Source organism: Siphateles boraxobius, unplaced genomic scaffold, assembly GCF_051911475.1.
Source record: "Siphateles boraxobius isolate OS27281-9 unplaced genomic scaffold, OSU_SipBor_1 3, whole genome shotgun sequence".
In the NCBI taxonomy this organism is placed as follows: domain Eukaryota; kingdom Metazoa; phylum Chordata; class Actinopteri; order Cypriniformes; family Leuciscidae; genus Siphateles; species Siphateles boraxobius.
Window position 1 is genome coordinate 7,406,489 of NW_027508919.1, and position 12,892 is coordinate 7,419,380.

Below are 12,892 nucleotides of genomic sequence, written 5' to 3' on the forward strand. Positions count from 1 at the left end.
ACCACCCGTCATTCACGCAATATACACAGGAACGTAATGACTGTAAATACTATGCAACCTATACAAATAACCTACAGACTCTTCAAGTTTTATAATATTAAATGCATTTGATCTGATTCAGCAGTGGATTAAAAGTAAGCATTATGTAAATGCTTGGCTAAAGAGATGCGTCTTTAATCTAGTTTTAAACTGGGACAGCGAGTCAGAGCCTCGAACAATATCAGGAAGGCTATTCCAGAGTTTTGGAGCTAAATGTGAGAACGCCCTTCCTCCTTTAGTGGCCTCAGATATCCTAGGAATGACCAGAAGCCTCGAATTTAGTGATCTTAAAGAACGCGATGGATTGTAGGGCGATAGAAGGTCCATTAAATACACAGGAGCTAAACCATTTAGAGGCTTTATAGGTCAGTAATAGTACTTTGTAATTGATGCGGAATTTGATAGGTAACCAGTGTAGAAATTATAAGATTGGTGTTATATGATCATATTTTCTTGACCTAGTAAGAACTCTAGCAGCTGCATTTTGCACTAACTGTAGCTTGTTTATTGAGGATGCAGGACAGCCAGCTAATATAGCATTACAAAAATCTAGTCTCGAGGTCATGAATCCATGAACTAACTTTTCTGCATCAGAAAAAGATAGCAGATAGCATGTTACGTAGCTTTGTAATGTTTCTAAGGTGGAAAAAGGCTGTTCTTGTAACATATGAAATATGATTTTCGAAAGACAAATTGCGGTCTATTATAACACCCAGGTCTTTTACTGTAGTGGATAAAGTAACAGGACATCCTTCTATATTAAAGTTGTATTGTAAGTGAGTTTGTGGGTAGTTTTTTGGACCAATAAGTAATACCTCCGTTTTATCTGAAGTTAGTAGCAGGAAATTACGTGTCATCCAGCATTTTATATCTTTGAGACACTCTGTCAAATTTGATAAGTTAGTGTTTTCATCTGGCCATGATGAAATATATAATTGAGTGTCATCAGCATAACAGTGGAAATTAATTCCAGGTTTTCTTATAATATTACCAAGTGGGAGCATATAAATTGAGAATAGCAGAGGGCCTAACACCGATCCTTGCGGCACTCCATAGTCTACTGACGTTATCTTTGATTTTTCCCCATTTAAACAGACAAAATGATAACGGTCTGATAAGTACGATCTAAACCAGCTTAATGCCTGTCCCTGAACACCAGTGTAGTTTTGTAGTCGATCCAGGAGTATTTTATGATCGATAGTGTCGAACGCAGCGCTAAGATCGAGTAGAACTAGTATCGAGATAGAGCCTTGGTCAGAAGCTAAAAGTAAATCATTTGTAATTTTAACTAGCACAGTTTCTGTGCTATGATGCGGTCTGAATCCTGACTGGAATTTTTCATATATCTCATTTTCTTGCAAGAAAGAGCACAATTGAGCGGACACAATTTTTTCTAGTATTTTAGACATAAATGGAAGATTTAAATTGGGTCTTATTATTTTTAGTTATTTGGGTCTAATTGCGGTTTCTTAATGAGAGGTTCTATTACTGCCAGCTTGAATATTTTTGGAACATGACCTAAAAATAAAGACGAGTTAATAATATTGAGAAGAGGCTCTTCCACTACAGGTAACACTTCTTTCAGTAGTTTAGTGGGTATTGGATCTAATAAACATGTTGCTGGTTTCGATGCAATGATAAGTTTATTTAGCTCTTCCTGTCCTATAGTTGTAAAGCGGTTTAGTTGTTCCAGAGGGGCGATAATTGAGGCTGCATCAGAAGACACCATAAAAGAGTGTACATTTACAATTGTGTTACGGATGCTTTCTATTTTCTCATTAAAGTAGTTCATAAAATCATTACTACTATACTGTAACGGAATATTTTGCTCTGGTGATGTCTGTATATTTGTTAGTCTAGCCACGGTGTTAAATAAAAACCTTGGATTATTTTGGTTATTTTCTATTAGTTTGTGGAGATGCTCAGCCCTGGCTGCTTTTAGAGCCTTTTTATAACGTGACATACTGTCTTTCCACGCGATTCTAAAGACCTCTAAATTAGTTTGTTTCCATTTACGCTCTAAGTTACGAGTTTCTCTCTTGATAACATGCGTAGCACAGTTGTACCAAGGTGCTTTAGTTTTCTTTCTAACCTTTTTTGATCTAATTGGTGCAACAATATCGTATGTACTAGAGAAAATGGTGCTCAAACTGCTAGTCATTTCCTCTAGTTCATCTGTTTGTTTGGGTTCACTGAGCAGCTGAGATAGATCAGGTAAGCTATTTGAGAATCTATCTATAGTGGTTGGAACGATTGTTCTGCCTGGTCTATAACGTGGCGCAACATGACAAATTTCAGCAGTACGTATTATACAAGTTACCATGTGATGATCAGTGACATCGTCACTTTGCGGTATAATATCTATATCAGTTGGATTGGTTCCATATGATATAATTAAGTCTAGTGTATGATTTAGACGATGAGTGGGACCACTGACGTTTTGCTTGACCCCAAAAGAGTTTAATAAATCTGTAAACGCAGTCCCTAACGCATCATTTGTGTTATCTACGTGTATGTTAAAATCTCCAACAATTATTGCTTTATCGGTATTGACCAATAGATCTGAGAGAAACTCTTTAAACTCTTTTAGGAAATCAGCATAGGGCCCTGGAGGTCTATATACAGTAGCCAAGGCTAGAGATAATAGGGATTTCTTTCTTACATCTAAGAGCGTAATATTTAGTACAAGTACTTCAAACGAATTAAACCTGTGACCTGTTTCCTGAGTAACATTAAGAATATCTCTATAGATTGTTGCAACACCGCCGCCACGACCGATCAGACGGGGCTCATGCTTATAACAGTATCCTGGTGGACTAGACTCATTTAGACCGAAATACTCATTTGGTTTAAGCCAGGTTTCAGTAAGGCAAAGTACATCGAAGCTATTATCTGTGACCATTTCATTTACAATAACCGCCTTAGGTGTGAGCGATCTAATGTTTAGAAGACCTAGTTTTAGAAATTGTTTTTGTTCACTGATATTTAGATTTTCAGGTTTAATTACAATAAGATTTTTCCTAGATCCTACAGTAGATTTATTATATGGCCTCACTAAACGAGGAATAGACACAGTTTCTATATAATGTTCTACACTACTTATATCAATTAATTTGGCACAGCAAAGACTGTGATTTGGACTTTGATTTTCTAATCATATGGTGTGTAACGTTTTGGAGATGTTGTCCGACAGAACAGCCGCTCCGATTCTGCTGGGGTGCAGGCCTTCAGCACGGTAGAGCCTAGGTCGCTCCCAGAACAGATTCCAATTATTTACAAAGAGCAGTTTCTGTTCATTACACCATGAGATTAACCATTCATTTAGTGCAAATAATCTACTGAACCTTTCCTGTCCTTGTCGGTACGTGGGAAGCGGTCCAGACACGATGATCGTTGCCTCAGGCACTGTGCTGCGTACCGTCTCGATCAGGCTCTTGTAGTCCTTCTTCAGAACCTCCGTCTGCCGCAGCCTGATGTCATTCACTCCCGTTTGCAGCACCACAGCTCCGACGCGCTCGTCACGTTCAGGATCTCGGGAACCTGTGCGGCGACATCAAGAACACGAGCACCAGGAAAGCAGTGAGTGCGCACCGTACCCTTACCTGAGGTAGTGCGGACATGACGGACCATGGAACTGCCGATGATCACGGCGTCGTCGCGTTCCGACTCGCGAAGGGGGGAGAAGCGGTTCCGGGTGGAGATCTCGAAGACCGGGAGGGGCGGTGAGGTTCGTGCTCTGGTCCTGGCTCGTGTCTTTCGCTGTGGGATCACCCAGGGTCCATGGTGTTGTGTCGGTGCCGGAGTGAATGATGCCAGAGATGATCGCGTCCTCCTGGGCAGAGAAACGCACGGAGTAGACGAAGTCGGAGTCAAAAAGTTACTAACCACTGACTTATGAGCATCGGCGCGTGACGTTTCAAGCGCTGATCGCCGATCCCGCAGCTCGGCTTGTTTCTCCAGCAGACCACGGATCTGTTTCTCCACCGATTCCAGCTCCAATCGTACCGAAATCAGCTCGAATGTGTCCTCACCTGCACTCAGAAGTAACGTTAGACACACATCCGATATGTTCGCCATTATAACAGATGAACAGTAAATTAGTAGTGATACTACCAATATCACTACTAATTTAGGACTGAAATGCTGGATATAACCTGTATCCTTTCAGCGAAACGGGTGTAAAATAAGACGGTCGGTAGGCGCGAGGCCACGCGTGAAATGCTAGCGGACTAAAGGCTAGTAGCCGAGATACGCAAAGTTGGATCTAAGTAGCGATATCAAAGTAATCCGATTGTTTTTTATAAGGAATAGTAGCGAGTATAAGTTCCCGTGATATAAAAATAGAAAGTGCTTGTTTATAAATGAGTTGAAAAGAAGAAAAATAAAGGATTAATGAATCAATTCGACGGAGCTCCAAACACAAACACAAACCGCACGCGCATGCGCATCCGGTGTATATTCATGATAGATTTAAGGGACGCGTACTTCCACATTTCCATCCTTCCACAACACAGGAAGTTCCTGAGATTCGCCTTCGGGGGCGAGGTGTACCAGCACAGGGTTCTTCCGTTTGGCCTAGCTTTATCTCCCCGCACTTTCACAAAATGCATGGACGCAGCACTAGTGCCCCTGAGGCTTCAGGGTGTTCGTGTCCTCAATTACATCAACGATTGGTTGATTTTAGCTCAGACAGAGCAGATGGCGGTTCGCCATTGAGATGTCGTTCTCGTTCATATCAGGAAGTTGGGGTTGAGGCTGAACGCAAAGAAAAGTGTATTATCTCCTCAGAAGACCACTTTTCTGGGTGTCGTTTGGGTTTCGGTTTCGATGCAGCCGCGACTCGCTCCGACCCGCATCGTTTCGATTCTCTCAGCTGTGAAACAAGTAAAGCTAGGCCAGCTACTTACTCTAAAACAGTTTTAGAGACTGTCGGGTCTGATGGCAGCAGCGTCCGACGTTATACCTTGCGGCCTGTTGTACATGAAATCGCTACAGTGGTGGCTCAGGACCAATTTCCCCGAGGGGAAATCCGCTCCGCACGGTCAAAGTCACGCGGCGCTGCCTTCGTGCTCTGGTCATGTGGAAAGAAACTTGGTTCCTATTCAAAGGGCCTGTGTTGGGGGCTCTTTGTCGTCGCGTAACGGTAACGACGGATGCTTCCCTCACAGGGTGGGGGGCGGTCACGAGTGGTCATCCAGCCCAAGGGCTGTCGCAGGACCAGCATCTATCACGGCTTGATGGTGGAGCTCCTTTGGTTGAGTTTCGGTCGCGCCGAGGTGGACCTATTCGCTTCCAAGGAGACCACGCATTGTCATCTGTGGTTTTCCATCAGCCATCCAGCCCCTCTGGGGTTGGACGCTATGGTGCAGCCGTGGCCGAGGTCACGTCTGTTCGCCTTTCCCCCGATTGCTCTGCTACCTGGAGTTCTGGAGAGGGTTCGCCGGGACGGGGTCAGCCTACTATTAGTAGCCCCGTTCTGGCCGGCCCGAGTATGGTTTGCGGACCTGATTTCTCTCCTGGACGGCTCTCCCTTGGAGCTCCCGGTCAGGAGGGATCTACTCTCTCAGGCGGGCAGCATGATATTTCACCCCCGCCCAGTATTGTGGGCTTGGCCTCTGAGGGGGCCCAGCTCATGAACTCTGGTCTCTCAACCGAGGTTGTTGAGACCATTCTTCACTCCAGAGCTCCATCCACGAGGAAGCTTTATGCCTTGAAGTTGAAACTCTTCACTTCTTGGTGTGGAGAGCACCTGCAGGACCCAGTTAACTGCCCATTGGGTGCAGTGCTGGAATTCCTGCAGGAGCGCTTCTCCACAGGGCTATCCCCCTCCACACTAAAGGTGTATGTGGCGGCAGTGGCTGCTTACCACGTCCCTTTCAGTGGAGTTTCTCTTGGGAGACACCCGCTTATAACTCGTTTCCTTCGTGGCACACTGAGGCTGAGGCCAGCAGTTCGTACGAGGGTGCCGGCCTGGGATCTGGCCATCGTATTAGAAGGTCTTTCCCTAGCTCCTCTTGAACCTATCGAAGAAGTTCCTGAGAAGTTTCTCACGTTTAAGACTATCTTTCTTCTTGCTATCTACTCACTAAAGAGAATCGGAGATTTGCAGGCTCTGTCGGTTTCACCCTCGTGCCTGGAATTTTCGCCTGGCATGGTTAAGGCTTTTCTGCATCCTAGACCAGGTTACGTTCCCAAGGTCCCTACTAATGTTGTTAGACCTACAGTTCTGCAGGCCTTTTGTCCTCCTCCATTTCTGTCGTCTGACCAGGAGAAACTTAATTTACTCTGCCCTGTTAGGGCGTCAGACGCCTATGTCCACAGAACTGCCCTTTGGCTGTACGAGCCCACTCTACCAGGAGTATGGCGCCTTCTAAGGCCTTACTGTCAGGAGTTTCCCTCAGTGACGTTTGTGATGCGGCTGGATGGTCTTCACCGCATACTTTCATTAAGTTCTACGACCTAGACTTAAGTTCTACCCCTGGGGCACAGGTGCTCTCGTCCTCTGTGCGCTAGTTCTCACATGGCGGTCACTTGGTCCTATGGCGACGTGGGTATTAGCGTTCCCACAGCGTTTGACACAGCTCGAGTTCCCTTGAAAGGGAACGTCTCGGTTACGTATGTAACCCTAGTTCCCTGATAGGGAACGAGACGCTGCGTCATTCCACCATACTCCCGGCATTCCCGCTAGCGCTTCCTTCAGGCCTATCAGAAGCTGTTGCGCTTGTGTTTATGGGGTGCTTTATAGTTTCCTGGTCGATGACGTCACCCGCCTATGACGTTCCATCTATCCATTGGGCTGATTCCATACGTGCTTCATGACGCACAACGCAGGGGCGTTCCCACAGCGTTTGACGCAGCGTCTCGTTCCCTATCAGGGAACTAGGGTTACATACGTAACCGAGACGTTTTGGGTTATACTTTACTTTAAGGTGTCCTTGTTACAGTGTGATTATACATCTAAGTACTGAGTAATATCAATTAACTACATGTACTTACTATAGGGTTAGAGTTAATATTAGTTTACGTTTAGGGCTAGTTGCATGTAATTGTGCATGTATAGTTATTACTATAATAACTACATGTAGCATGTCTAACAAGGACCCTGAAATAATGTTAACAAGTTTTGACACAGTCTTTGACACAACAAAAGTTGCTTTGAAATTGAAAGATTGAAATCTGCTGTACCAGATTTAAGATGTTTATTTAAGATCAATATTTATTGTACATGTGCTCAGATTCAAATCTCCAAGCTATCAAGTTTTATAACACTTTTACCTCCATACAAAACTAAATGGCAAATGTTTGTGCTTGGAAGTGTATTCATATTTGTGTGCATTTCTATGTGCATGTGTCAGCGGGCACGTCTAGATGTACCAAACTCTCGTTCTGTCTCAGTGCTTTTGCAGTTTGGCGGCCCGGCGACCCATAAATCTGTCACTCATAGAGATGAGCATGTGATGCTTTGAGTTGAAGTGAAGCGAGCTACTGTGAGTTCAGTACTTTAGGTTCATAAGATGACTCTGTGATTCTGGAGCAACGTTATGTGAACATGTACATCTGTGACTAAAACACGCTCACAGCACACAAACTCAATCAAACTTTCCCTAACATCGCCAATCAGAACCACAACTGTACATGATATCAATCTTTTCAAATGTCCTACCAGTCTGAGCACCCTTTCCCTCTCTCCTTCTTGCGTTTCTTCCATCTTTCTCACCCTTATAGGTTCTCTTGACATTTTCAAAGGTTGAAAGACAAAGTAGCTTTGTGTCCTGATAAGGGCGAGGACTCCTCAGCCTGAATGTGAATGTTCTCTCATGAGATCAGAACGGAGCTGTGTGTATTTGACAGACAGGGTGATGGGTCAAGTTTTGGAGGATCATGGAATGAAACTGAATAGCAGAAAAAGACAGATGTCATAGATGGAGGTTAGCCGTCAACAGTGCGTAATTTGGTGGGGGGGTTGAACACCCCTTAAGGAAAACTTGTTTTCCCAAAGAAACAGAAACAGAGAAACAGATTTTTTCCATAATGATGAAAGTAAAAAAACAAAACAATATATTTTTTATTGAATATTGCATCACGTTCCATTTATGTACTTAGCAGAAGCTTTTATACTAAAACAATGTGGCGTTTATGGTGCACAACAACATGAAACTAGATCACATGATCCTTCAGAAATCATTCCAATATGCTGATTTTGTGCTTAATAAACATTTGTTATTATTATCAATGTTGAAAACAGCTGTGATGCCTAATATTTTTGTGGAAACCATGTTCCTCTTTTTCATGATTAATAGAAAGTCAAATGAACAGCATTAATTTAGAAGGCGTTTATAATAATCTTTATAATACTTTAATTCGCTTCCAATTAGTATTAACAGGTCCTAAGATTGATACTGAAGGGATCTGTTCTTCTTCTCACTTCTGCTGAACAAAGCACTGCTGCAACATGGCTTTTTCTCCGCCACCTTCAGTTCATCACAGCTTTGAGCAGACTATGCTATAACATCAGCCTGATGCAGATACTTCTACAAACTAGATACTGTTTATTAAACTATAATTTTAATAGAATAAAAAAATGGGATCACTTCAGAATTGTTTTGTAATTTTCATATTCTTTGCATATTAAAAGCCATGAGCCAAGAGCATGTTAATTGCTTTTGTTGTAATGTAAAAGCTTTCTTCTAATTTTGGGTGAAAATCTGCTGACACAGGCTGTGATATAATGAACACCCGCTGGTAGGAGGAAGTTTACAACCCTACAAAATCCTTCATAATAAACACCAAAGGAAAAAGAAAGAAAGAAAGAAAGAAAGAAAGAAAGAAAGAAAGAAAGAAAGAAAGAAAGAAAGAAAGAAAGAAAAGAAAACACTCAAACACCTCTCCATTTGGTTTATTGGGAATTTTCTGTGCTTGTCTTCTTGCCTCTGTTGCCCTGTAATAATATGTTACTGACTCTCAGCATTAAGATGATGAATATTGTTCTTAGACTCGGATTATCATCCAATAAGAAAGTGACTGGTGAGCTAATATTAGTCTGCACTGAGCGTTGGTTTACCCATGAGCAGGTTGCCTAGGAAACATTACATAATTGGAGCATAGAAGATGCCCCCAGCTGATTGGGTGATGGAGACAAGGTGATAGATCTTCCTCAATGTGTTCTCTCCTCCATGTTCCATCTCTCCGCCTGGCGAGGAAATGACCTCATGACACCACATACAGTATAGTGGCTAGTGGTTTGATTGCGTTCTTATGGCACAAAACAGCGTTTCCTTTCATGTCTTCAACAATGTCACTTAAAAGGAAAAGAAAGTCTGTGCATTGCTGTATCAGTTCGCACTCAAAATTGTTCAATTAAAATTGACTTTTAATTGACTCAACTGACTTTTTTTTATAGGTGCTGATCTGGGCGGACTGTTGGATCTTGAGACTCTGTATCAGGGCGTGGAACGCAGTATTAACCAGAGCCGACGAGCCCGCAGACAGTCCCCCGAACGAGTCTACAACATTGAGGTTTTGCTGGGGGTGGATGACTCCGTGGTGCAGTTTCATGAACAGCAACATGTGGAGAAGTACCTCCTCACTCTTATGAACATCGTAAGTGTGCTCGAGCCACCCACTCTGCCTGTTGTGTTTGGGTTACCCTTGAGAAAAATCAAAGAAAGATAGAAACTATTCTGTCAACAACACAGCAATTCTACAGGCATAAGACAGCATAATAATAAACAGCTGAGATGAACCCGACTGGTGGTGAAGCATTAGAGACACGGTGTTGACACCTGAGGTACTACTGTTTATAGCATTTATATTCAATCCTGCAGTGTTTTCAAAACATTTGAAGTTGGGCTTTCAAAGTATGCCTTAGTGCTGTCAATCGATTAAAAAATAATAATTAATTAATCACACATTTTTCTGTAATTAATCACAATTAATCGCACCTAACTAACAGGTAGTATATACAGAATCTGAATAAAGTAATCAAACACTTCACAGTCTTCACTGCATCAATTATTAATTAAATATTGATAAATCCTTATTAAACCTACAAAAGTTATTTATCTTTTTCCTTTGTTCTTTGGTTATCCTTAAAGTCACCATGAAATCAAAAATGAAGTTTTTTTTGGCTTTTAGTGCATGTTAGCCTCTATAACTAATGCTCGAAAACAAAATTTGCATTTAGAAGATATAAGCGTTCAAAACTTGCAGTCTCTCACTTCCACCAGTTTGGATCAATGATTTGATTGACATCACGCTGCACTTCAGCTTTTCATCAGATTTTCGGGTTTATTGGGCTACTGTCACTTTAAGACCTACCTTACATAAAACGGATATGACACGCATTCCATTTTCTCACAACTCTCTACATTCATTTAAGACTGTGCTTTGCGAGGATACTCAACAAAACTGTCATTTTGACATAATTTTGTGTGTTTTTTTCCGTTCAAGCGCTGTCTGAAGTTGCTTTATGTTCTCACGAGTTGTGTGTGTGCCACACACACACACACAGAAGATTACCACACAACGCGACCCAGTACTGCACTAACTACAGCATCATACAAAAGACGACTCTCCATCCATCCATCCATGTCTGTCTGTCTTGTTTCCAAAATTTTCAAACAAGGTCAAGCCAACATTCAAAGTTGGTTTTGACCAACTTTGGTTCCCTTTCAAGGGAACTTCGAGCTGCGTCAAACGCTGCGGGAACGCCCCTGCGTTGTGCGTCATGAAGCACGTATGGAATCAGCCCAATGGAGAGATGAAACGTCATAGGCGGGTGACGTCATCGACCAGGAAACTATAAAGCACCCCAAAAACACAAGCGCATTAGCTTCTGTGCTTTCAGTCGCGCTACATGTGAATCTGTCCCTGTGTGATATTGTCTGTCTTACATACCCTGCACCACACAAACAATTTATCCCTATATATATATATATTGAGAGATTATGGCGGACGAACAGCAGTTTAGAAAGTGTGTTCCTCCCTGCTCGCGTTATTTAACGAGCGGGGATACACATGATCTTTGTGTTGTTTGTTTGGGAGTTCAGCATGCCCAGTTTGCTCTCGAGGGAGCAGACTGTGAGCATTGCGAGCGTTTGCCGTTAAGGACGCTCCGCTCCCGCCGGTCGCTCTTTGAGGAGAGCGGTTCGGTGCGCGCTCCCCGCGGTTCGGGTCCCGCTTCTGCCGAGGCAGAGCGGCGGCGCTTATCGTGGGGATCGCAGATGGATCTCACAGCGGGGTTTGAGACGGGCTCTGCCTTATCTCTCCCTTCACCTGTGAGATCCAGTGCCTCAGTCCCGGGTTCGGAAGCACGCGCTGCGGTTTCTTCCGCTCGGGCTGAGGCACCAATGCTGCAGCTATCCAGTTCTGAGGAACTTGATGTTGTTAGTGTTGAGGGAGATGTGGAGGATTCGCCACCCCACACTCCTGAGAGTGATGAGCTTATGGAGGTGTTAACAAGAGCTGTTGAAAAACTTAATATTGAATGGCCAGGAGTCTGTTTCTAAATCAAAGTTGGATGAGAGATTTTTGCCGTCACGTGTGCAGCCTCCACGCCGGTGCCTGCCGTTTTTCCATGATCTCCACACCGAGGTGTCGAAATCATGGAGAAAACCGGTGTCATATAGAGTGTTTAGTCCCCAGACTTCAACATACGCTAATATTATGGGAGCCAAGGCTCATGGTTATGGTGCTTTGCCTCGTGTGGAAGAGACGCTTGCGAGCCATCTCTCCCCCGAAGCAGCATCATCTTTTAAGGCACCGGCATTACCCACCAAGCCTTTAAGAAACACTTCGGCTTTAGTGGGTAAAGCATATTCGGCAGCAGGTCAGGCTGCGTCATGTCTGCATACTATGTCAATCTTGCAGGCATACCAGGCTGATCTGCTAAGGGACATGAGTGAGAGTGAGGAGGTCAGTACTGACGTAGTTCGTGAACTGCGTCAGGCTGCTGATTTATCCCTGCGTGCCACCAGAGAATCGGCCAAATTAATGGGTCGTTCTATGGCAGCTCTGGTGGCCGCAGAAAGACATTTGTGGTTAAATCAGACTAATATTAAAGAGAGAGAAAAAGCTTTTCTTTTAGATGCTCCTCTTTCTCCCATGGGGTTGTTTGGTGATGCTGTGAATTCAGTTATCGATAAATTCCAAGAAGAAAAGAAACAAACTGCAGCTTTTAAAAAGTTTCTTCCCCTTAAAGTTCATGTCCCTGGGGCTGCTGGGCGGGAGCAGCCCCGGCCGTCTTCGAGCTCATCACATAGAGCGCAGCAGAGGCAGAGTGTCGCGTCTCGTGCTCCCCCTGCTGGACAGTGGGCTCAGCCGCGACACTCTCAGCCGAAGCCTTCTCCCAGTAGAACTGATCTGAGGACAGTTATATTGGCTAAGAAGGCTTCGGCTAAGAAGAAGTCCTGACGCCAAGCCGTTCAGGATGCTGAGGGTGGTCCCCACCGAGGCGGAAAGGTGTTCACCTCTTTTTACGGTGCCCATTCCTCCTCGGTGCCCTCAGGGGCTCGTTCTGCCAACCCCGCCTTTATGCCGGGGCACAGACGATCCCAGCGAGCGCTTTCCCGAGGGACGCTCGCTCCCTCTGAGGAGGGTCTCAGAGCGGTCAGACCAGTTGTTCCCTGCCGGTGCGCCGTTACAGGGCGCTGCGTCTGCTGCTCAAGTTACACCAGAGGCCAGTCTCGAGAGGCTGGTACCCTTAGTAGAATTTCTGGCAGAGTGGAAAAGCCTTCCAAAAATATCTCATTGGGTCCTGCAGACAGTAGAAAAGGGTTATGCTATCCAGTTCAGGTGTCGTCCACCAAAATTCAGAGGGGTTCTGCACACAGTGGTGGGCCCCGAGCAGGTTGGA

General features: G+C 44.1%; 1 protein-coding gene across 2 annotated transcripts in view; it reads left to right on the top strand.

Moving 5' to 3' along the window:
- The window catches only part of LOC143756866 (A disintegrin and metalloproteinase with thrombospondin motifs 2), a 231,222-nt gene that overhangs the window by 154,235 nt on the left and 64,095 nt on the right, over positions 1-12,892 (top strand). For both annotated transcript variants that reach the window (XM_077247690.1, XM_077247691.1), the window contains exon 4: positions 9,440-9,639. In XM_077247690.1, the coding sequence (XP_077103805.1) occupies positions 9,440-9,639 (200 nt within the window). The remainder of the gene's footprint in view (positions 1-9,439; positions 9,640-12,892) is intronic.